The 21,471-nt window shown below is 58.4% G+C and overlaps 2 protein-coding genes across 2 annotated transcripts; one reads left to right on the top strand and one right to left on the bottom strand.

Annotated features, from left to right (window-relative positions):
* The first annotated feature begins 1,376 nt into the window (after nucleotides 1-1,376).
* LOXL4 (lysyl oxidase like 4) lies at nucleotides 1,377-6,421 on the top strand. The gene is given in 15 exon segments (XM_062496645.1): nucleotides 1,377-1,473; nucleotides 1,476-1,775; nucleotides 1,921-2,099; nucleotides 2,245-2,456; nucleotides 2,980-3,018; nucleotides 3,140-3,350; nucleotides 3,488-3,671; nucleotides 3,937-4,091; nucleotides 4,400-4,567; nucleotides 4,777-4,939; nucleotides 5,066-5,309; nucleotides 5,580-5,695; nucleotides 5,789-5,925; nucleotides 6,115-6,226; nucleotides 6,351-6,421. Coding segments are annotated over 15 exon segments (2,388 nt in total).
* Nucleotides 6,422-8,412: 1,991 nt separating this feature from the next.
* On the bottom strand, nucleotides 8,413-13,630 carry R3HCC1L (R3H domain and coiled-coil containing 1 like). Its single transcript, XM_062496677.1, has 6 exons — nucleotides 13,380-13,630; nucleotides 9,661-9,836; nucleotides 9,474-9,544; nucleotides 9,267-9,362; nucleotides 8,968-9,108; nucleotides 8,413-8,799 (listed from the first exon to the last, which is right to left on the bottom strand). Exons 1-6 carry the CDS (start codon nucleotides 13,623-13,625, stop codon nucleotides 8,744-8,746), a joined length of 786 nt encoding a protein of 261 aa, XP_062352661.1. The 5' UTR covers nucleotides 13,626-13,630; the 3' UTR covers nucleotides 8,413-8,743.
* Nucleotides 13,631-21,471: the final 7,841 nt, after the last annotated feature.

Here is a 21,471-nt window from a genome sequence, read left to right as displayed (position 1 = left end):
ACGGGCTATTCCCGGCCGTGTTGATCCTGGCTCCTCCCGGCAAGATCCGGCTGCTTTGACTCCAAACAAACAGTCCGGTGGCCACCGGCACATTCCTGGCCGGTCCCTGGGCACGGCCGGGGCACTGGGCTTCCTGTTTATCCCCATCCCACGGCGGAGCACGGCGGGCGTGTGGGCAGCAGGGTGCCCCGGGGACTGGCGGCACCCCAAGCCAGAGGTTGTTCCCGGGGCAAGTCGGGGCGGGGTGGGGCATCACCACTCTCTACGCCCCACGCAACGGGGCTAAGCCTGAGGACCCTCACAGCCAGCCTGGTTTATGGATGGCACAGGGTATGCCTCAAGCCCTGGGAGACCTGTGCTGCAGGCTCACGATGCCATCCCATATCCTGCCGTGGTCCCTGTGCCCCCCGAGTCTTGGACGCACTGCGGCACCTCCAGGCATCCTGTGCCTGTGTACCCACTTGAGCCACTGCGTGAGTGGAAGGCGCAAGGAGTGTCCCTAGCATAGCAGTTCGTCATCTCCAGAGTCCATACTGTGCCTGGCTGCGCGACAGCCCAGTGAGGGGAGCATCCTTGACCAAGGGAATTTGGACTCGGGGGAAGTCCAGCCTCAAGGCAGGTAGGGACAATCCGGAATAGCTCAGATGCCCCCGGCTGGGGAAAGGACAGGCTTTGGGACAGGAACAGGTTTGCCCCAGTGTGCTGTGAGGCAGAGTAGTGCCGGGGGTGGGCAGGCAGCAGGGCTGGGCTCCAGACCAGAGGCGGGGAGGAGGGGGGCCCCCTCGGGTCGGCCCACCCCGCCGCACCATAAAAGCGGCTGCAGGAGGTGCCCGGCGGGAGGCAGGAGGTGCCCGGCGGGAGGCAGGAGCTGCGGGATCCACTGCCGCGAGCGCCGCCGCTGCGTCCCCTCGCCGCCGCCCGCACCGCACCGCTGCCGGTCCGGCACCGCCATCCCTTGCCTGGGTGAGTGCCGGGGGTGCCCCCGGGAGGGGACATCTGGGCACCTGGAGGGGGGTCAGCAATCCCACCAATGCTCTGAATGAGGATGAAGGGGAAGAGGTGAGGTGACCGGGACTGGGCTGTGTGCAAGATGGGAAGGAACCCTGGTGTTCAGTAGAGAATCCAGGGGGAGGATAAAAGGGGGCTCTGTGGGGCCCTCATCCATGTCCCGGAGCATGGGGCAGACAGGAAGCAACAAGAGCACAGGGCGATGTTCCTGGGGCTGCCCATGGCTGTTGGTGCCCTGGGAGGGTTGTGTCAGAGCTGGGTGACCTGGTGAAGGGTGTAGGGCTGGGGTATGCTGAGAGTATGGCCGGGACCAGCCCATGCATCCCCCACAGCTCAGGGACAGGGATGTCACCACCTTGCAAGAGGGCATGATATCCCTATACCATTGTCCAGCTTCTGAGGCAGAGGGGGGATGCCGCTGCACCCCCACTCTGCCATGGCCCCAAGGGCTCATTGTTGGGCTGTTCCCAGGCATCCCACCCACAGAACCATGAAGGTGATGCCAACTGGTGCAAGTCACATCCTGCTGGTGCTGTTGCTGTGCTGGGTGTTCCCCAGCAGGCAGGAGCTGGCCCCTGTGCAGCTGAGGCTGGGGGGACCGCGGGGGCCAGCTGGAGAGGGCCGGCTGGAGGTGCTGTACCAGGGGCGCTGGGGCACCGTGTGCGATGATGGCTTCGACTTCCACGTGGCCACCGTCGCCTGCCGACAGCTGGGTTACACCGCTGCAATCACCTGGACACACAGTGCCACCTACGGCCAAGGGGAAGGTAGGGGGCAGGTGGGGAATGGGGGGCAGGGGATCCTGACGAGGGCAGTGTGCTTCTCGCTGGCTGTGGGAGCCTCCCCACACGGCTGCGGGTGCAGACAGCTCACGGGACACACTGGATGGGGCCTATGATGCTGTGTCCCCAGGCCCCATCTGGCTGGACAACGTGCAGTGTGGGGGCAGCGAAGGCTCCCTGGCAGAGTGTGTCCACAATGGCTGGGGCGTCAGTGACTGCCACCATGGAGAGGATGCTGGTGTGGTGTGCTCAGGACAGCGCCTGCCTGGCAACTCCCCCCAGGCTACTCCCTCTGGTCACCTGGGAGAGGTGAGTGGGGGCCCATGGCATTCGCCTGTGCCCAGCAGCGTACACCAGGGCGACTGAAGCAGGTCCAACTAACCCTTCCCCTGCCCCCTCTTCTGAACACCCTGCCCTCGATGCTGGAGCCCCACGCCCACCCTATGCCCACTAGGTGTCGGGACTAACCCTGGAGGAGGTGCGGCTCAAGCCCATCCTGGCACGGGCCAAGCTGAGCATGCCAGTGATGGAGGGTGCTGTGGAGGTGAAGCACAATGGGCGCTGGAGGCAAGTGTGTGATGCCAACTGGACCAGGAACAACAGCCGTGTGGTCTGCGGGATGCTGGGCTTCCCCCGGGAGAAACACATCAACACCAGCTTCTACCGGTAGGGATGTGGGAGACATGCACTGCACCTGGGCATGTGGGGCAGGTGGCTGGCTGCACATGGGGATGAGAGACTGGAGGAGTGGTCAGAGAAAGGCTGCACATGTGGATGGGTGTGCGAGGTGCTGGTATAGCCTGGCCATGTCTGGATCCTCCTCTTGGGCCTTTGACAAGGGTCAGAGTTGGACTCAGCAGCATCCAGAGGTCTTTGGGGATGGTCACCACCATGGTTGGCAAAGTGTGAGAGAAAGGAGAGGAAAGTCAAGTGTCCCTTGGTCCCTCCCACCTCGTCTCAGCCTGCGACTATAAATACAGCCCATAATGAGCCCCTACCAGTGCCAGGAGTCACACAGTCCAGCTGAGACACATGGTACAGACGGGCTTGGCACAGTAATTGCCAGTGGGGAGAGAACATGACGTACCGTGGGGTCTCCTGCTGGGGAGGGCAGAAATGATGGGGCACGGGGTTCAAAGTTGGACATTGTCAGCATGCTCCCTCACCTCCTGGCTCTGTACACCCACAGAAAGCTCTGGAACAGGAAGCTAAAGGACCCCAACTCCAGGTAGGATTCAGCACTGGGCATGGTGTGCAGGGCACCTTGGATGGGCACCAGCATGAGCATTGGGTGAGGAAGAGTCTCTGGCACCCAAGCTGACCCTGGCTCTGCTCCTCTTCCTCGGCAGCCTGAAGACCCTCAGCCAGAAGAACAGCTTCTGGGTACACAAGGTGCGGTGTCAGGGCTCAGAGCCCCACCTGGCCCGCTGCCCTATGCAGGTGGCCCCACCAGCCCCCCACCAGCACGCCTGCCTCCATGGCATGCATGCCATCGTTAGTTGTCTCCCTGGCCCCGCCTTCCAGAAGAGCAAGGGCAAGAACAAAACCACCCTAGGAAAGGTGAGCCTTTGCAGAGTTCCACACCCTTTCCCACTGATAGAGTCCCAGAGCTGAGCAGCGCTCCGCCACCTCATTTGCACTTGAGGAAGGGGCTGGCTGTGTCCTGGGGTTGCTGACTGGCTGCTCCCCATACCCAGGTGCTCCCAGTGCGGCTGCGAGCCGGCACTCACGCTGGTGAGGGCCGGGTGGAGGTGCTAAGCCACGGGCAGTGGGGTACCGTGTGTGACAAGCAGTGGGACCTGGCTGCAGCCAGTGTGGTGTGCCGGCAGCTGGGCTACGGGACAGCGAAGCAGGCCTTGGTGGGAGCCCGGATGGGACAAGGTGAGGCAGGTGTTACAGCATGGATTTGGGAAGCCTCTGGGCTTGGAGGGGTATGATGGGGAAATCAACGGGTATAATGTGTCCTGATGGAGAACCCTGGAATGCTCACACAGCTCCAGCCTGCCTTGGGATGAGGCTACCCTGTCTGCTCCTGCCATGGGCAGCCCCATTCCCATAGAGAATACCGAGACCAGGGGAAGGAGGATGAGGATCCTTCTCTAGGGTGGTCATGGAGCAGGGAGCACTGACCCTTCCTGTGCTTTAGGTCTTGGGCCCATCCATATGAGCAATGTACGGTGCACTGGCCATGAGCGCTCCCTGGGTGAGTGTCACTTCCAGGATGCTGAGCAGAATGGGTGTCAGCATGAGGCTGATGCTGCAGTCCGCTGCCACATGCCCTACATGGACTTTAAGAGCCAGGTGAGTCCCTGTCTCCTTCCCAGAGCTGGCTGACCCCCAGCCACATTGCAGAGTCCCTGCTCCCCAAGCTCTATGCCCAGTGTGTATGCTCAGAGCAGCCCTGGGGTGACCCAGGGGATGGGGAGACACAGAGCAGCACTCTGATGGGGTTCTGCAGGATGATCTGGTGGCAAAATTCCTCCCTCTTGTAGGGAGGAAAGAAGGAAGAGGAAGATGAGTGAGATGTTCAGGTGGATGTGTGGGGCTTCTTGTCCCATTGCAGTGTAGGGGCTGCACCACATTGCAGCTCAGCCCCTCTCTGCCAACAGGTGCGGCTGGCTGGGGGCCGCAACCCCGAGGAAGGCGTGGTGGAGGTGCTGGTGCCAGTGCAGGGGAAGCTGCAGTGGGGTGCAGTGTGCGGTGCACAGTGGGGCCTGAACGAGGCCATGGTGGTCTGCAGGCAGCTGGGGCTGGGCTTTGCCAGCCATGCCCTCCAGGTGAGTGGGATACCAACCTGGCGCCAGAGCTGCAGCGGTCGTGCAGGATGGATAGTGTGGGCATGGTGTGGCCAGGGGCTCTGGGAAGGGACACTGGGGGTTCAAATCCTGGTGGCAGTGTTAGGGCAAGAGTGGAGGTAGGGGAGGCAGGTGGGTGCTGGCAAGGGCTGCAAGGACTGCTCCAAGCACTGTGGTCCTCCTCTGTTCAGGAGACGTGGTACTGGGCAGGCAGCCCCGATGCCACCCGGGTTGTGATGAGCGGGGTGCGCTGTGCCGGCACCGAGCTGGCCCTCCAGCAGTGCCAGCGCCATGGCCCTGTCCACTGCCCCAGCGGCGGGGGACGCTTCTCAGCAGGGGTCACCTGCACTGCCCGTGAGTAGCAGGAGCCCATGTGGTACTGCTGGGAGGGGGGGACCCTCCTTCTCCTGTAGGAGAGTAGAGGGTGCTATGCAGAGTGGGGATCACCTTCTCAATCCCTTCTGATCCCTTCCATGCCAGACGCCCCAGACCTGGTGATGAACGCCCAGCTGGTGCAGGAGACCGCCTACCTGGAGGACCGGCCCCTGGGACTGCTGTACTGTGCCCATGAGGAGCGCTGCCTCTCCCGCTCTGCTGACAGCATGCAGTGGCCCTATGGCCACCGCCGCCTCCTTCGCTTCTCCTCCCAGATCCACAATCTGGGAAGAGCTGATTTCCGACCGAGGATGGGGCGTCATGCCTGGACTTGGCACCAGTGCCACCGGTGAGTGGCCCATAGGCAGGGGCTGGCCGGGAGCTGCCACTTCCTTGAGCCAGGCAGGGCATGGTGGCACCCGTTCCCAAGAGGCTGTCCCACCCGGGGTAATTAACATCCTCTGAGCCAGGATTGTCATTACGGCTTTATTTGGCTTCAGGGTTGTAATTTGCTGAGTCCCTGGGTGCTGCCCTGCCAGAAGTTCTGCCGGGTTTGCCTGGGCCAGCCACATGCTCCCCGGCTGGGCATTGGCCCTGTGCTCAGCCCCTGTCCCCACAGACACTTCCACAGCATCGAGGTCTTTACCCACTACGATCTGCTGACACTCAATGGCTCCAAGGTGGCTGAGGGGCACAAGGCCAGCTTTTGCCTGGAAGACACCAACTGCCCCGAAGGTAGGTGCTAGCTGCAGAGCTGACAGTGGCCCCCCATTCTGCTCCCCAAAGGGGCTCTGTCTGTGCCTCCCTCACCTCCCCTCCTTGCTGCAGGTCTTCAGCGACGCTTCGCCTGTGCCAACTTTGGTGAGCAGGGGGTGAGTGTGGGGTGCTGGGACACCTACCGCCATGACATCGACTGCCAGTGGATCGACATCACCGATGTGCCACCAGGCAGCTACACCTTCCAGGTATGGACATTGAGGGGTGGGAGACACCAAGCTACCAGATCTCAAGGCTGGGGATCCCCTCCATTAGCACCACAGCACCCCTTGCTTTGCACATCAGGGTGCTGCTCTGTACCCTGCTGTGCATGCCAAAGCCCTGCCTGGCCAGGGCATAGCAGAGGTGCTCCCAGCCCTGCCCCTTGCCCTATGCAGGTGGTCGTGAACCCCAAGCATGAGGTGGCTGAGTCGGACTTCTCCAACAACGTGATGAGGTGCCAGTGCAAGTATGATGGGCAGCGTGTCTGGATGCATGGCTGCCACACAAGTAAGGAGGGACAGGAACATAAGGGCTATGGCAGACAGGGTGAGGGAAGCAATGAGGCTGGGGAAGCCACAGGTTTCTTGTGCCCTCACATGCCCACCCACCCCCACAACATCACTGTCCCCAGGTGATGCCTACGGTGCAGACGTGGTGAGCGATCTGGAGAGACAGGAGCGCCTGGCCAACAACCTCGTGTGAACCCCTGGCATTGGCACGGTCCCAGCAACGCCACGGGAGAGTCCAACTCCCGCACCCCAGCCCCTGTGCCCTGGCAGCACTGGACTGAGCTCAGGGACTTGCAGACTTTCGTATTTATTGATGCTGCTGCAGAGGACAGAGATGAGCGCCAGGGCTGGCAGGGAGTGCCTGGGGGTGTCCAGTCCCATGCTGCCAGTGGGACTTGAAAGAGTGACCCAAGTATTGCAGTAGCCCTCACCTCCACAGCCCCAGGGCCCCCCAGGACAACTACCTCAGCCTGCTCAACGCCCCATGCTCCAGCAGACTCAGGAGAGTCTCTGACTACCCATGCACCAGTCCTGTCTTCAGTAAAGGTTCTGGGAGCTGGGAGCAGGGCACTGTGCTGTGGGAGAGGGGGTACTCCCTCATCAATCCCATCACCTCCTCATTTCCCTGCACTCTCTCCCATTAGGATCATGAAGCCAGTCCCCAGCTGGGAACAACTTAGTCTTGGCAACATATCCCCAGCCAGGCTGTGCTTCCCCTATGCCACCCAGGGCCACCAACTCCCTGGCTGTCCACATGTGCCTGGCATGACGCAGCTCTGGCTTTCCATCAGTGGTCCCCATGGGCCCTGCAGGACACCCCGGCCTTGAACTGGCTAACCCTGTGCATGCAAAAAGACCCAGCCAGCTCTGTGGCAACATGCGCTGGCAGTCAGCCCAGCAGCCACTGTGTCTGCAGCTGACGTGCTGGGCTTTCCCAGGCTGTCCTGGCAGCTTCCCAGACATGGGAACTGTGGTAGGGCCATTCTGTCCCTCAAAGCCCTTGCTTCTGGGTACAGTGTGGGGACACAGGGTACACTGTGCCTTTGCTCTCTGTATCTTACCTCCCGTGGTTTCTATCTTCTTTCTTACAACAGGAAATAAAAGGGAATGTCACCAACACACTCCGTACTGTCTGTTCCCCAGATCGCCAGCCATGGGGCAGTGCCACCCCTCTCCTTGCACACCTCTGTCCATTCCTGCCTCGCTGGCAGGCACCAGTCCAGGGTGGGGGGCTGTCAGCACCCACCTTGGCCCAAGCCAAATCAGGCTGCACCCACACGTGATGGTCCCTGCACGTGGAGTCACTGCTGGGAACGGCAGTTATGCACTGGAGGGGCCTGAGGCCAGAGACCGTGGCAAGGCACGTGCTGGTGGAGGCTCGCTCGACCAGGGTCGGGCTTTGAGGGATGCCGGATGGCGGGGAAGATGTTTTCCACATGAGAGCAGCAACTTGGCTCTGGAATTTCCACCGGCCAAGCCATGAGCATCCGGGAACGGCAGCCGAGATGGCTCCCAGCTGGCAGAGCTGCCGGATGGTGCAGAGGCAGGCAGCCACCACCACGGGGTCATGACCAGCTCCACTGCTGCCAAGCTGGGGGACAGCCAGGGGACAAAGGGCAGCCACATGAGCTCCTCAGTGACCAAAAGCATGCAAACTGCTGGCAGTGGTGGCAGAAAAGCATCATCCCCATCCTCACCTCCTGTGAAAGGCCCCAAAACCTCAGAGTCTGCAGAGGTACAGGGTGGGAGTGCTGGGGCACCCTATGTGCTGTTTTTCAGGTGCTGAGAGATGATGCAAAGCAGAGGCAAAGGCAGGTCCCAGGTGCCAGCCTCCACCCGGGGGCAGGGCAGGAAGCCCCCCGCCTGCCATGACCGGCAGCGTGGCCACATCACAGCCCCGTGTGGGGCCAGGAACATGGCCCTGCCCATGCTCTGACAAGGGCCCTGCTGTTCAGGGCTGCAGCTGCTCCGCGGAAGTAAACAGGGTCCCTGCCAGCACATTCCTGCCCAATCCCTCCTGCCTGCACATCCCCCACACCCGCCGGGGACACCCAGCACCTGGGAGGGGTGGACATCCCACAGCAGTGCAACCCATGTGCAGCTGTCCCCGGCACGCACACCCTCCCCCGGTATGAAGGGAACAGGGAGCCACCACCCAGGCAAGCAAATAAAATAAATGGCATTTATTAGCAAAATAAAGAACAGAAACTCTCACTCACAAGGCCCTGCCAGGTGGCCAGGGCTGCCCCGCATAGCCCCCCATGCTCTCTGCTGAGCTCCCTGCATCCTGCTGCTGCTCCTGCTGTGGCTGGCAGCCTTGGGGCTTCTGCCCTGGGCAGGTTGGGCAGTGCTGCCTGACAGCAACAGCATCCCCACAGCACCAACCAGCCCGTGTGCTGCTCAGCCCTTTCGGTGAAGCAGCCCAGTGCTTTTGAACACAGTGCTGAATCTGTCCCAGCTCTGAGATGCAGATGCCTTCAGAGAGGGACATGGGCTGAAAGTGCAGCCTCCTGGCTCAGTCCCGGCCCTCCCAGGCATCCTCCCGCTGCTTGTTCTCCAGGCGCTTCCTCTCTGCAGAGACAATAGGGTCAATGCCACATCCCTACTGCCTCACCTCCCTGCGGAGGTGGCTGGAGTCCACCCTGGTGCAGCCCCCTCTCACCCACGACCTTGTGAGAAGGAGCATGCATGAGGAAGTCTCCCCCTATACTGCAGCCCCTCCAGGCATCTAAAACTCACCTTGAGCTTCTTGCAGCTTCCTCCGCTCGGCATCTCGCTGGGCTGGTGTCTGGTTGCTCCGTACCCCCAGGGCACCAATCACCAACCGCCTGGCCAGGACAGCTGATGTTTCAGGTCGCTCCTTGGCCGGCTGCAGGTACTCTGTGAAGATGGGGGACATTAGTGGGGCATTCTGGGAGGGACAGGGCAGCCGGCACAGCTGTGGAGTCATGCTGCCTTCCCCATCCCTCCCCGGTTATCAGGATGATGTTGCAGCACAAGCACGATGGCACAAGCCGGCACAGGGCAGCACCACTCACCAGCATATGCCCTGGCTTTGGCTTTAGAGGCGCGGCTGCCCTGGGAGAGTGGGCGTGTCTTCACCATCAGGTGCTTGGTGCTGAGGGCATCCCGTGCTGCAGAAGAGAGCAGCATGTCCACGTGCAAGGTCAGCCCATGCCCAGGATCTGGCTGCAGGAGAGGGATGCCTCCTCTCTGCCCATCCCCAGGTGAACTAGGAGCAGTACCTGTTATGGGGCTGGAGAAGATGCCCAGGGCGTGCGTATCATCCACCCACTTAATATCAAAGCCTTTTTTCCTGCCAAGGAGAGAGAAGGTCAGCAAGGCATCGGCACCTGATGGGCAGCCATCTGGAGCAGAGCCCAGGCAGGGAACCCCAGCACCAGGGACAGAGTGCTGATAGTGCAGACTCACTGATAGCTGCAGAAGACACGCATCAGATCCTCGGTGCGGAAATCAGAGGGGAAATCGTAGATCTCAATGACATGGGGCAGCTCATCATCGCTGATGTCTGGCACAGCAGGTTCGGCCCCATAGTAGTTGAAGCGAGGTGACTGCTGGCTCTCCCGGTGCTTCTCACCCCCTGAGAGCTGCAGCAGTAGGAGAGGCACAGCACTGAGCAACCCATGCCCACCTACCCCACAGCAGTTCTCAATCCACAGTAAGTGCTCCCCAGAAAGCTGTCCAGGCCCCTGCATCCCACCCCAGCACTGCAGATGGATTCCTGGCATTGAGAATTAAGAGTTATCAGCCAGGGTTTTCACACCATGCACTTGCTTTTCCCATTACCAGAATCCCTTCACTTGCCATGCACTGCAGCTAAGTCAGGGACGTGGTAGGAATGGCAGGGGGGAAAACAGCACGTGCATCTCCAAACACACCCCTCCTTCCACAGTGATGTGATGACCTGAAGGACTTTTGGGGAAGAACATGGAGCAGGACAGTAACACCAGGAGGAAAGATTGATGTCTCTCGGCCATGGAAGCACCAGGCTCAGCATGCCCTGGCTGCAGCACATGCAGTGCAGCAGCCTATCAGCACCCCAGATGCCAAGATGAAAAGGTGCTCCACTGAGGAGCAAGTTCTGCTGGTTAATCACCCATGCACCTAAAAATTTATGCTTTATTTCTCATTTGAATTTGTCTGACTTCACTTTCCATCTGGCAGTTCTTGTTTAGCCTCTCTGTTGGATTAAAGAACCCTCAGTCCCTGGTCTCCTCCCCATCATAGCACTTACTGACGTTAATCAAGTCCCTTCTCAATCTTCTTGATAAAATGGGTTGTGCACCTTTACTACCTCACAGCGTGGCACTTTCTCCAACCCTAAAAGATTATGGCTAGAGAGCTTTTCTACCTTGCACATTTTTCAACCTTTATTTTAAAACACAGGCAGCAGCCTCCTGCTGCCACAGTACAGGAGTGCAGCCACCCCTATTTCCCCCTGTCCCACAGCATTGCCAGTGCCAGCTGGTCACCCTGCACCATGCTCTGCCCAGTGGGCTACCCTGCATCACTTGCTGAATCCTTCCTTGCTTTCCAAACCACACCGTGCCAGTAGCCAAGGGGATTCACTGCCCTGCTTCAGCTGAAACACCAGGCCAGGTGCAGTCCAAAGCCAGTGACAGCTTCCCTGTTCCCCCTGGAGCTGGGGCTGGCATGACGCCAAGAAATGGGTACATAACTCAGGCGGGTTCCCACCCCAATCCCCTAAGCGATCACAGCAGAGCACACCACGACTGCAAGGTTAGAGCCCATAAATCCCAGCCAGCTCAGTCGATAAAAAGTGCTCATTCCAACAATTTTATGGGGAAGATGGATTCACAGCAGGTAAGGGGGTACTGCCATAGTGGCTGGATGCCAGCGGAGGGTAGAGTTGAGTTATGGAGCTCACAGGATAAGCCAGCACTGCCAGCAGAGCCTCCTGCCCTGCCATCACCCCCATGCAGGGCAGCACACTCATCAGGCACCCTGTGCCTGCTTGGGGGAAGCAAGGGAGCCACTCCCAGGCAGGATAAAGCCCTGCGGTGCTGCTTGAGGGAGCAGAGCACTCAGGTAGTGCCAGGCACTGGGAAGATGATTAGAGAGCAGGAGCACAGAGCTCCAGAGCAGTCCTTGACCTTCACAAATCACCAGGTGTGGTCGGGCAGGAAGGACAGGAGCCGTCTGGCAGCAGGGCTCAGCCACACCACGTGGCAAGCACAGCTCAACAGGTCCCCCAGCGCTGCCAGCCCAGCACAGAGCATGCCAGCAGCTCCCCAGCCAGGGGCAGGGCACGGAGTGGGAGCCCTGGTGTGGTCCCCAGCCCTGGCAGGCATCCTGGGGAGGGCTCACTGATGGACGGACAGACAGATGACAGGGAGACTGAAGTCTGTCCATCATATCTTGCTGCTCTCTAAAGACACATTCCTGCCAGAGCAGGTCAGAGGGGTCTGTGGATGCTCAGTTACACCACACCCTGGGCACACATGCACTGCAGCCCCTACCATGCTGCATCGCCTGATGGAGAGTCCACAGAGCCTGCAAGGAAACAGTCATGGTGCTTAATTACTCTGTGTTCAAACTGATTTCTACTCTGAATTTGTCCGGTTTCAGCTTTCAGCCAACGATGCTCACTATGGTGTTTTTTTCCTGCTAGATTAAAGAGCCATCCGCTATCAGAAATCTCTCCTCCACACAGAACATCATAAATCTTGGTCTCTGCCAGCTATCTGCATTGCATAAGGATTCAGTTACGAGGAAGATGTTACTAATTTTCTTGTTCTTTCTGTTAATTAACAACAGCTCCATCTTCCTGGGAGCCTACACCCTCCCCAAGCAGCTACATCCACCTGCTGGGAGCTCAGAGGGCTCAGGAAGCATGAGGCATCATGTGGGAATCTGCAGGGGACAAAGATGGCAACTTCTGATAAATCCCTGTTTCAGGTTCTTTTTCACCCATTTTGGGAAGCTCCCTGGAAAGCTCAAACTTGTCTCAGAGCATGTGCATGGGGAAGCCAATACAGATACTCCTTGGAGAACCTGTGGTGCATGGTACAACCTTGCCCAGAGCATCCTATGTCTGCACCCTAACAGAGATCCTCCCTGACCTTCCTTCCCCAAGGACAAAGCCATGCCCATGGCATCAGCCCACAGAAAGCCAATGCCACCTGCAGCAGCTGCCTTAGAGCAGCAGTGCTGTCCTCCTCACACCAGCACTCACCACAACCGCTGGTCTGCAGGGTGGGGGACAGTGGCTCAGGGGAGCACAGCCAGGCAAGGATGGGAATAACCAACTCCCTTCCACATCCCCCCAAATGTGTCCCACTGTCTCAGCACCATTCCAGGCTCCAAAAGGATACATCAGTCCAAGCAAAGCCTTGCGGACAAAGTGGGATCTGTGCCCCTCAGTAAGAGTGCTCTTGAGTTAATCTGATCCCTTCACAGACACTATTATCAAGGCACCACTCACCTTCACACCCTGCTTCCAGCCAGGGGTAGGCAGACACTAGATGTAACAATATTAACGTTGTTTGTTTCTTCAGGTACATTAATATCATTTGGAAAATTACCAGTTTGATGCTACTGATTTAAAATGCAATAAGGGATATCCAGCCTTGTTGCAGGAGCCAAGCTTTTCTCATGAATGGCAGCAAAACGGTGTGGGTCCTAGCACTAAGCAGCCAACTGTAGTAAATTCAGCAGCATGTGTGAAGGAGGGAATGGCAATGAGCCACAGCTGATTAAGAAGCCATAGTTTCGAGGAAACATCCTGTTGCTGTTTCAGTGGGATCCCATACATCTCAGCCCATTTCTTTATCACCAGTGCTGGTTTGATGAGGATGTAGTTGCAGTTTATAGCACTTTGGCAGATTTTGCTGGGCACACTTTATGTACTATAGAGGGACAACCAGCCCAGCCTTCCCCAACAACGCTGGGATGGGGCAGATGAGGGGAAATAGAGATCCCAGGTGCTTTGGAACCACAGGGGAAGACTGGCTCTAAGAGCAGGCAGCACAGCCAGCTAGGCTGACCATGCCCTGGGTACAGCCCACCCACCCCATGCACTCACCCCAGGAAAAGACATCCCTTACATCCCAGTGAGTACCAGTCACCACCCCTGCAAATCCCCACAAACACTGGCTTGCAGGAAGTACCTCCTCCAGCAGGCGTGGGTCCAGGCAGTCCCCATCATCGTTGAACAGCATATCCCAGCTCTCCTCAACACCTGGGCTGGTCTGACTCAGGGTTTCACTACTGGCACTGGTCTGTCCTTCCTTAGGGGAGCTGCTGTGGAGACCTCTCTCTTCTTTCTCAGCCTCCTGGTGCTTCTGCAGCGAGCCCACATCCTCATCTGGCCTTGACAACTCCTTGGCCCAGGACGCAGGTGAGATCCCCTCCATGCCACGGCACAGCAGCTCTAGGGGCAGTGGGTGCTCACAGCTTTCCAGAGGTGCTCCCTCCCATGGGCTGCTCTCAGCCCCAGCACTGCTATTTGTGCAGGCAGAAGTGCTGCCTGCTTCCTCTACAGCAGGCACCAGGTCACCCTCACCACTGGGATCCCCTGCACCAGCACTGCTCTCCCCCATGACAGACAGGAGCTGGGATGGGCTGCCCATGCCCTGCTGTGGAGTGCTCTCCCCTGGGAGTACTGGAATATCATCCATGCCACCCCTCAAGAAAACAGGTTCACAGCTGGCTCCTGGTGCACACAAGGTGCTCTCCCCAGGAAGCTCAGCTCTGCCTCCCTGCGTCTCCTCTTCCTCTGCTACCCCAGTGGCATAACCCTTGCTCTGCTCTGCCAGAAGAGACCTCTCCTTCTCCCTCTCCTCCTCCTCCCCCTCCTCCCTGGCTTTCAGACCCACTGTCTCCCCCCCCAACTGGGGCACGCTGCCATGGTTGCCCACCCCTGCTGACTGCAGGGCAGCCTCTCCCAGGGAGAGGTCCCCAGCTGGACCTAGGGTGCTGTCCCCCAAGTGCTCCAACATGCCACTCAGGGCTGTCTGACAAACCACTGTTGGGCTAGTAGTGGGTGTTGGGCCAGTGGGGTCATCCCCAGGCACAGGGCTTGCCTTCACAGCCCCAGCCTGGGCACTCCGTGGAGATGGAGGGTCAGGCTCAGTCCTTATCATCCTGTGACTGCGGCTGAGCTCTTCGGGTTCTTCATGAGATGCTTTGTCCTGCCTGTCCCAGGGCTGAGAAACAGTGGGATCTGGGTGCGGATCACACATGCTGGGGGATGCCTCCAGGCTTTCCAGTGCAATAGGGCAGCTGCCTCTAGTCCTATGGCTGTGCCTGCCAGAGACTGTCCGCAGCTCCCTTGGGCCGGCATCCACCCTGTTCTCCCTCCTTGCCGCTCTGCCTGTCTGTGTTCTGGCACGGGGGCTTCGCCTCTGCCCCTCGCCAGTGGTCCAGCCCGAGTCCCGCAGCAGGCGGTGGTTCTCAGGCTCCTGGCGGTGTCCAACCCGTGTGTCACCTGCCGCTTGTGCCTCTCTCTCCCGCCGTGCTTTGGGCACGTAGAGCGCCATGTCGGGCTTCCTGCGGCGCACCCGGCTGCCCTCCGCCTCCTGCTGCATGGTGCCACCACTGCCTGCCAAGGAGAGAACAGCGTCACTGTCCTGCCCACAGCCCAACAGACCCACAGCTGAGTACACAGCGGGCAGCCCCTGCCCAGGTCACTAAGTCAGGATCCCAGCACCCACCCTTGCTCCCTCAGCAGCTGGCACACAGTGATGGATTGTGGAGCCCCAACACTGCCCCACAGTAGCAGATCTGCAGACAGGGTTTGGGGCCTGGAGCACCCCACAGTGCTACAGCCTTTGGTGGAACACATCTGGCTTGTGGGAAGCAGGGAAATCTTGACAGAATCACTGAGGCACCACTCCAGCAGCTGCTACCTGGGACCCTCAATCCCAAGGGACCAGTGTCTGCAGCTGAAGCAGAACACAGAGACCATGCACTACTCACGCATCAAAACCAGAGAGAAGTCTGAAGCAGCCACAGAACAACAGAAAGCAAACCCCAGCGCTGGGATACCCTCGCGCAGGATTATGGCATGCTGCAACCCTGCTCACCTGCTGCCCCGTCCTGACTGAGATTTATTTTTCATCATTTTTGGCAGAAGCAGGCACACCGCAAGCGGCTAGGCCCCCCTGTCCCTATAAATATGCATCAGACAGGGTTTATGGAGACGGATGGTGTGGGGGGCTGCACTGTGGTTGAGGGGAAGGCAGAGTGAGGCTGGACTGGGGCTCCATGATTAATCACTGCCCACTCCATTTAGGGGGATTCATCACAGGCTGCTGTCAGGTAAATCACTGGAAAAACACCTCTTCAGTAATTAATGTGAAGTGACGGATGGACAGCCCCTGGGCCCATTAATCTGGACCATCAGCGCCGACTGAGATTATGAATGTCAGGATGCATAAACTGCCGGCAGATCAATAGGGCCAGGAACCCATCCAAGGCTCTCATTTCCGAGGCACCTCCGGTACATTAGCCTCCCCTCCACACGGCCCCTGACTGAGGCACGAACGCTCTCCGTGGCCCCTCACCAACACCCAGCAGTGGTGCCAGGAAGGCGAGGGGAGGCCAATCACTGGCTGGAAAGTGGCTGGGGCTACCCATGCCACATGGCATCATCCCCTCTTCCTGATGGATGAACGGACCATTGCCTTGGCATGATGGATGAGTCTCTCATGGCTCTCTGGAAACCACTGGAAAAGCCCAGCAGGACAGTATCCCTAGCATGACTGTGGCACCTGTGCCTGCACCTCATGCTGCGACGGTGGGCAGGAACATGAGGTGCAGGCACAGGCGCCGTGATGATGCTGAGCTCCATCCCAGGGCTGCCCCAATCATTTTTCTGTTTCTGTAGCTCTTGTCATTTTTTCCCCTTCTTTCATACACTAATTTTGCTGGCAGAACGATCCCCTTTATCTTTATCGACCGCAAGAAAGGAATGTATCCTACAAACCTTCCAAGGACTGGATTAGTAATTTTTCAACACTGAGGCATTATACATTTTCTCACCAAGTGGCAGCCCGAGTGCCAGAGAGGAGGGGGCACTGGAAGTCCCCCCAGCACCACCATTTCCATACACAGATAGCTTCCAACTGCACAGAAGCATGTTATGCTAAAGGACTTTTCCAAGCCAAGCCCAGAGTCCCAGACCATGGCTCATCGCTGAATGTCCTGTGGGGGTCAGTGATCTCCCCAGGCTCTCCTTCCTGACAACTTCCACCACGGGAAGCAACCAGAAGCAGCATTGCTCCATGCACATCCCATGTCACCTCCAAGAGCCTTTGCACATAGGATTTATGGGCTCCTCGAAAGCTTGCCATTCACCTTGCCTCACCCTCCAAAGCAGATGGTGCAGCATTAGCCAGACGGCTGGTGCTGGGAGCATCCTCTCCCTGCACAGCTTTGTCTCTGCCTGCCACTGTTGGGGAAGAGCCACTTACTGCAGCCTAGGAAGAATCACTGCAAGGTGGTAGATGACCCACACTGGCAGAGATGCAGCAGCGCTTTGTTTTTTCCCCACAGGGTAGCACAGCTCCTGCCCCCAGCCTATTACAAACTTCATCAATGCCACAGCCACGGGTCAGCACTGACTGATTTCATGCTCTGGGAGGCAGAGCAACCCTGGCTTTGGGTCTCATTCACACTATGCTAGACAGGAAAACCCTGCCACTTCCAGAGTCTGAGACCAAGCTTGCCCCACAAAGACAGGCAGCAATGGGCAGTGCATCCCCAAAAAGGCCTATGCTGCCACAGATGCTGTCCTGTTTTATAGACCTACCTAGAAAAACAACTCAGTGTTCTGGCACCAAGCAGGGAAAGGCCATGGTACCATAGTAAAAGTGGTGATGGGAGTGCTGCCCCGCTGTCTGGCATGTAAAGCCCACCAGACCAGCACAACATAGTCTGGCACGGCCAGAAGGATGCTGGATCATCAGCCAAGAGATAGCTAGAGCTCCCTGAAGGCACAGGCTCCTCTTGCACTGTTCCCAGGAACACGCTGCCCATGGGGAGCTTGTGCCCACGGTATGCATTTGTGAGGTCTCAGCAAGCTGCCCGGTCACGTGCCAGCCTGTGTTTCTCCTCTAGCAAACATATGCAGCACACACAGGCACTGATCTCCCTGATTTCTGTCCTGTCCAGGGAAGGACCCCACAAACAAGAGCAAGCCAGCCACAGTCCTGCTCAGAGAACCTGGGAACAGGCATGGATGCTGGGCTGTGGTGCTCATGTGGAACATGCCAGCTCCTAGAGAAGTGTCAGGCTACCGCATTTCCTGGCAGGGAGCTGTATTTTTAGCCTTCGAGGTTTCTAATTCCACTCAATCCATATTCCCACCGATAGAGTAGATAACCTTAAAGCCTTGACAGTGAAGAGGGGTGGCAATACTGGGGGACCAGGAGCCTTGAGGAACCTCACACAGCCTTGGCATGCAGCTCGCACACCACAATGTCACTCTTTACAGCCTACAGCAGATTGGGCTCTTTGAAGGGGAAAAGAATAACTACAATAACAAGATTAATAAAAAGGCAGGTACAAGGAGATTCTAAACAGCTCCGCTGGGGAACCTGCCACTTGCAGGACTCATCCCATGCCAGGCACGTGCCATAGCACACTTACCAACTGCACAACACCAGCCCCTGGAAGCACAGGCAAGGACTATCAGAGATTTTGGCAACCTTGCACCCCTCCTGCTCTCAGCAGAGCTCCAGCCCAAGGTACCTGGCTCAACAGCAGGCAATGGGGCCAGGAAAGGACCTGGATACCTGGCGGATACACAGCAAAGGCATGAACACAGCCACTGGTACAAGGAAAAGAAAAACATTCAAGGAGCAAAGAGCTGCATTCCAACTCCTGCCTGCAGCCCCACAGGCTTTAAGACGTCCTGTCCCCTGCTGCCAGGAGAAAGAGCTCCCCAGCAGCCACAGCAAACAGGAGCTATGAGAGGAGGTGGCAAAAGCAAGCGTCAAAGACACTGAGAAAGATTTCAATCATGCCTTTGATTTGCAATACTCTTAGGAGACACCTGGATTAGATGCTCTTAGGAGATACCTGGAACAAGAGAAGGGAACATTCCAGACAAGAAGATGATCTGTAAGTCAATAGTGTCCCCTCACAGCTGCAGGGGAGCAGGGGAGAGGGATGACAAACCAGCAGAACGAGTTAACAGCCAGAATGCTAAGGGGAATACAAAGGACTTTACAAATATACCCACGCAGAATCAGCACAAAAGTGAAAAGGTCTATTAATAAACAAGGAGGGAGAGAAAATTAATGATGTCTCAAAAATAAAGATGACTCAAAAGGGAAAAATCACTGTTTTTAAACAGAAAAATGCAAATGAGGCAGAGGACTTGCAAAAACAGCTGCAGGAAAAGCCAAAACAGCATGTCCACCCAGACACAGTCACCTGGCCAGCCTGGCCAGTGCAGAGGTGAACCTATTAACCTGCTGACACACAGTGCCAAGAAAAAAACATGGGCCAGCAAACAAGGCACTGATTTTCTCTGCAAGAAAAGACAACAAAACCAGAGCTGAGAACAGGATAAACCCTGTTCTTATCCCCAGTGCAGAACAAAACTGGCAGTTAAAGGAGCCTGCGCACCAACACAATGAATGAGGGACACTGGCTTGCCCAGAAGAGTTATTTCAGAAGAATCGCTGTGCAAAGCTTTTTGATGAGGCAAGCAAGAGCCAACTTAGCTGAACTTCAAGGTCTCGTTTTACACCATCTCTCAAACTTTTACTTGTATAATGAATTGTCATTAAATTGGCAGAAGATACTGAGCTGTCAGCTGTTGTAAACACCATCCGGAGAAGGCACTGTTGAAAGGATCCAAGAACTTAAGCAGGAAACAAAGCAAGACCCAGCCTGGGAAAATGAAGGTAAAATAGAAGTAGGTACTCAGGGAGCAAGAGCAGCCTAAAAAGCAAAGCCCGGAGCCCAACAATGCACTTACACCAGAAAGCAAGTGAGTGGGGTCACCACCCCAAAATACGCAAGAGGCGTAACTGGTCACTAGCATCGTGCCACTCTAGGGCTGTGACACCCCCACAGCAGGCAGCACACCTGAACCTCGCAAGTGGTGTGAAGGATAGACGAGGATGCCAGGAGCCCGCAGGCACCCATGAAAAACAGTGTCCAGCACCTGTGACCACCAGACACCTGTTTTTCAAGGCACGGCAGGCCGGCTCACCGAGCACCCAGGAATCCGTGTAACTCCCCGGCCGACACATCGCCCTGTGCCTCTACGACGGGGAGAGTTTGGGGGTCTGCAGTGTTCCACGTTATCCGGGTATCCCGGGGCTTGCCTGCCAGCGGGCTGGGGAGGCGGGACTTCAGGTGGGGATCAGGGCTGGGACAGGGCGAGGGAGGCAGGGCTGGGAGAAGGGATGGGACAGGGCATAAGGATCAGGGCTGGGACAGGAAGCAAGGATCAGGGCTGGGACACCAGGGCGAGGGAGAGCGCCGAGACCGGGCAGGGTACGCGGGCCGGGCCGCTGTTCCCCGGTACCGAGCGCCCCGCCCCGCCGTGCCGGGCCGCGCCGGGCCGTGCCGCCCGCCAGGCCTCCGCCGTTACCAGTGGCCGCGCCGGGTCCCCCGTCGCTCCGCGCCGCGCCGGCGCTTCCGCCGCGCCGAGCCCGCCCCGCCGCGGGGAGCGCCGGGACCTGTAGTACGGGACCGGCCCTGCGGCCCCGGGTCTGCCCCGCCCCGCGCCCCGGCCGCCGCTCCTCCCTCAAGGCCCCGGGCACGCGGGCCAGCTGCCGCGGCCGGCGCTGCTGGGCAGCCTCCTTCGCACGGCGCGGCGGACGGGCACGGTGCCGCGGCGGGCCGGCCTTCCGCGGCACCGCCCGGCAGCCGCAGGATGGAGGCTCCGTGCCTGGGACGGTGGTGGACAGAGGGACAGCGAGCCCCGCTCCCACCCGCGGGTGGCCCCCCTGAGGCTGCCTCAGGTCTCCCGTTACCGTGCAGTGCCGCACCGGGCGGGGGCCGCGGTGCCCGCTGTGACGGGGCGGGCCGACGTGGGGACACCGCGCTAAGAAGGCTTCGGGCAAGCTGGTGCGGCCGCCCTGGTTGGTTTGGCTGACTGGCAGCGGGTCTCGGCGCGCTCCCCGCTCCAGGACCTCCATTCTGCTGAGCCGATGCTTTCCGATGCGATTCCCAACCAGCTGTTTCCCAGCCAGCTTCATGGTGTGTGTACCCGAGGAGAGGTGACCCGGGGAAGAGGAATGTCCCATGGCGTGCGCGCTGCCTGCCCGTGCCAGGACCGGGCAGCCGGCAGCCAGGGCGGCTTCTGCAGCTACCCCTTGACAGTGAAGCTGCCGAGGGACAGGGACCGGTCACGGGCCACCCTGGCAAGGTGCTGCTGAGGCATCGCACGCAGCATCCGTGAATGGAACCGTGCTAAACATCTTATCCCTCCTTAGGTGCAGTTACAAGGCTGGGACTGCTGATGCTTGGGGTCTGGAATACCCTGAAGTACTCGGACCTTCCTGACTGCCCAGTGTGGGTCCCAGTGCAGCCCCAGGGGCTCAGACTAGGATAGATCCAGTCATCCCACCTCAGACAGGTGCCAAGCGCAGGACAAGGAAAGCTCACATCAGGCAGGGCCATGCAGCATCCCCTGGGGACTGGCCTCTATCCCGGCCTCATGTGGTACACAAGGGACCATGTTCCCTCTCACAACTAATCGATGGCAGCAGATCCTGATCGCTTTCATTATTATTGTTTTCTTATGCATGTGCGCGCAGGAGATTTATCGCCAGCTATGGAGGCAAAATCAATTATTCATGTTATAAATTAGAAAATGATTTATGTTTGTGGGAGGCCAAGCAACATGGAGCCCCTGGCCATGTGGGAGCTGGGTTTGTCTGGGAATGGCACCAGATAGACCCTGCCAGCATTTACCTGGTTTCACCATCCCTTCTGTTCCTTGGGATGCCCCCATCCTACCACAGCCCCAGAGTGACCCAAGGATGGTGACTGGCAGGCAGCATCCAGCCTCTCCCACTCTGTGTGTGGGACACTCAGGTGTGGGAGCACAAAGAAGGCTGGGAACTGCCATGGCCTGGCCACCCTGGCCAGTGCAACAGAATGATGCTCCACAGCAGTTTCCATGGCAGCAGTAAAACAGTCCAAGCGCTGCAAGGTGTAGGCTGCAGAAGGACCCCCTTCTTTTTGTCCACTAGAAACATAATCTCATGTCCTCTCCAGCCTCTATGTCTGTGC

The sequence above is a fragment of the Cinclus cinclus genome, chromosome 7, assembly GCF_963662255.1.
Source record: "Cinclus cinclus chromosome 7, bCinCin1.1, whole genome shotgun sequence".
Lineage (NCBI taxonomy): Eukaryota > Metazoa > Chordata > Aves > Passeriformes > Cinclidae > Cinclus > Cinclus cinclus.
This window is presented reverse-complemented; position numbering and strand designations above follow the sequence as displayed.

Bases quoted from the DNA above. Each gene is read 5' to 3' on its own strand.
- R3HCC1L (XM_062496677.1), bottom strand. From the start codon at position 13,625: ATGGAGGGGATCTCACCTGCGTCCTGGGCCAAGGAGTTGTCAAGGCCA. The intron at 9,837-13,379 runs GTACTTCCTGCA...CTACTGCTGCAG, and splicing joins ACCCACGCCTGCTGGAGGAG to CTCTCAGGGGGTGAGAAGCA. The intron at 9,363-9,473 runs GTACTGCTCCTA...TCTCTTCTGCAG, and splicing joins CTTCTCCAGCCCCATAACAG to CACGGGATGCCCTCAGCACC.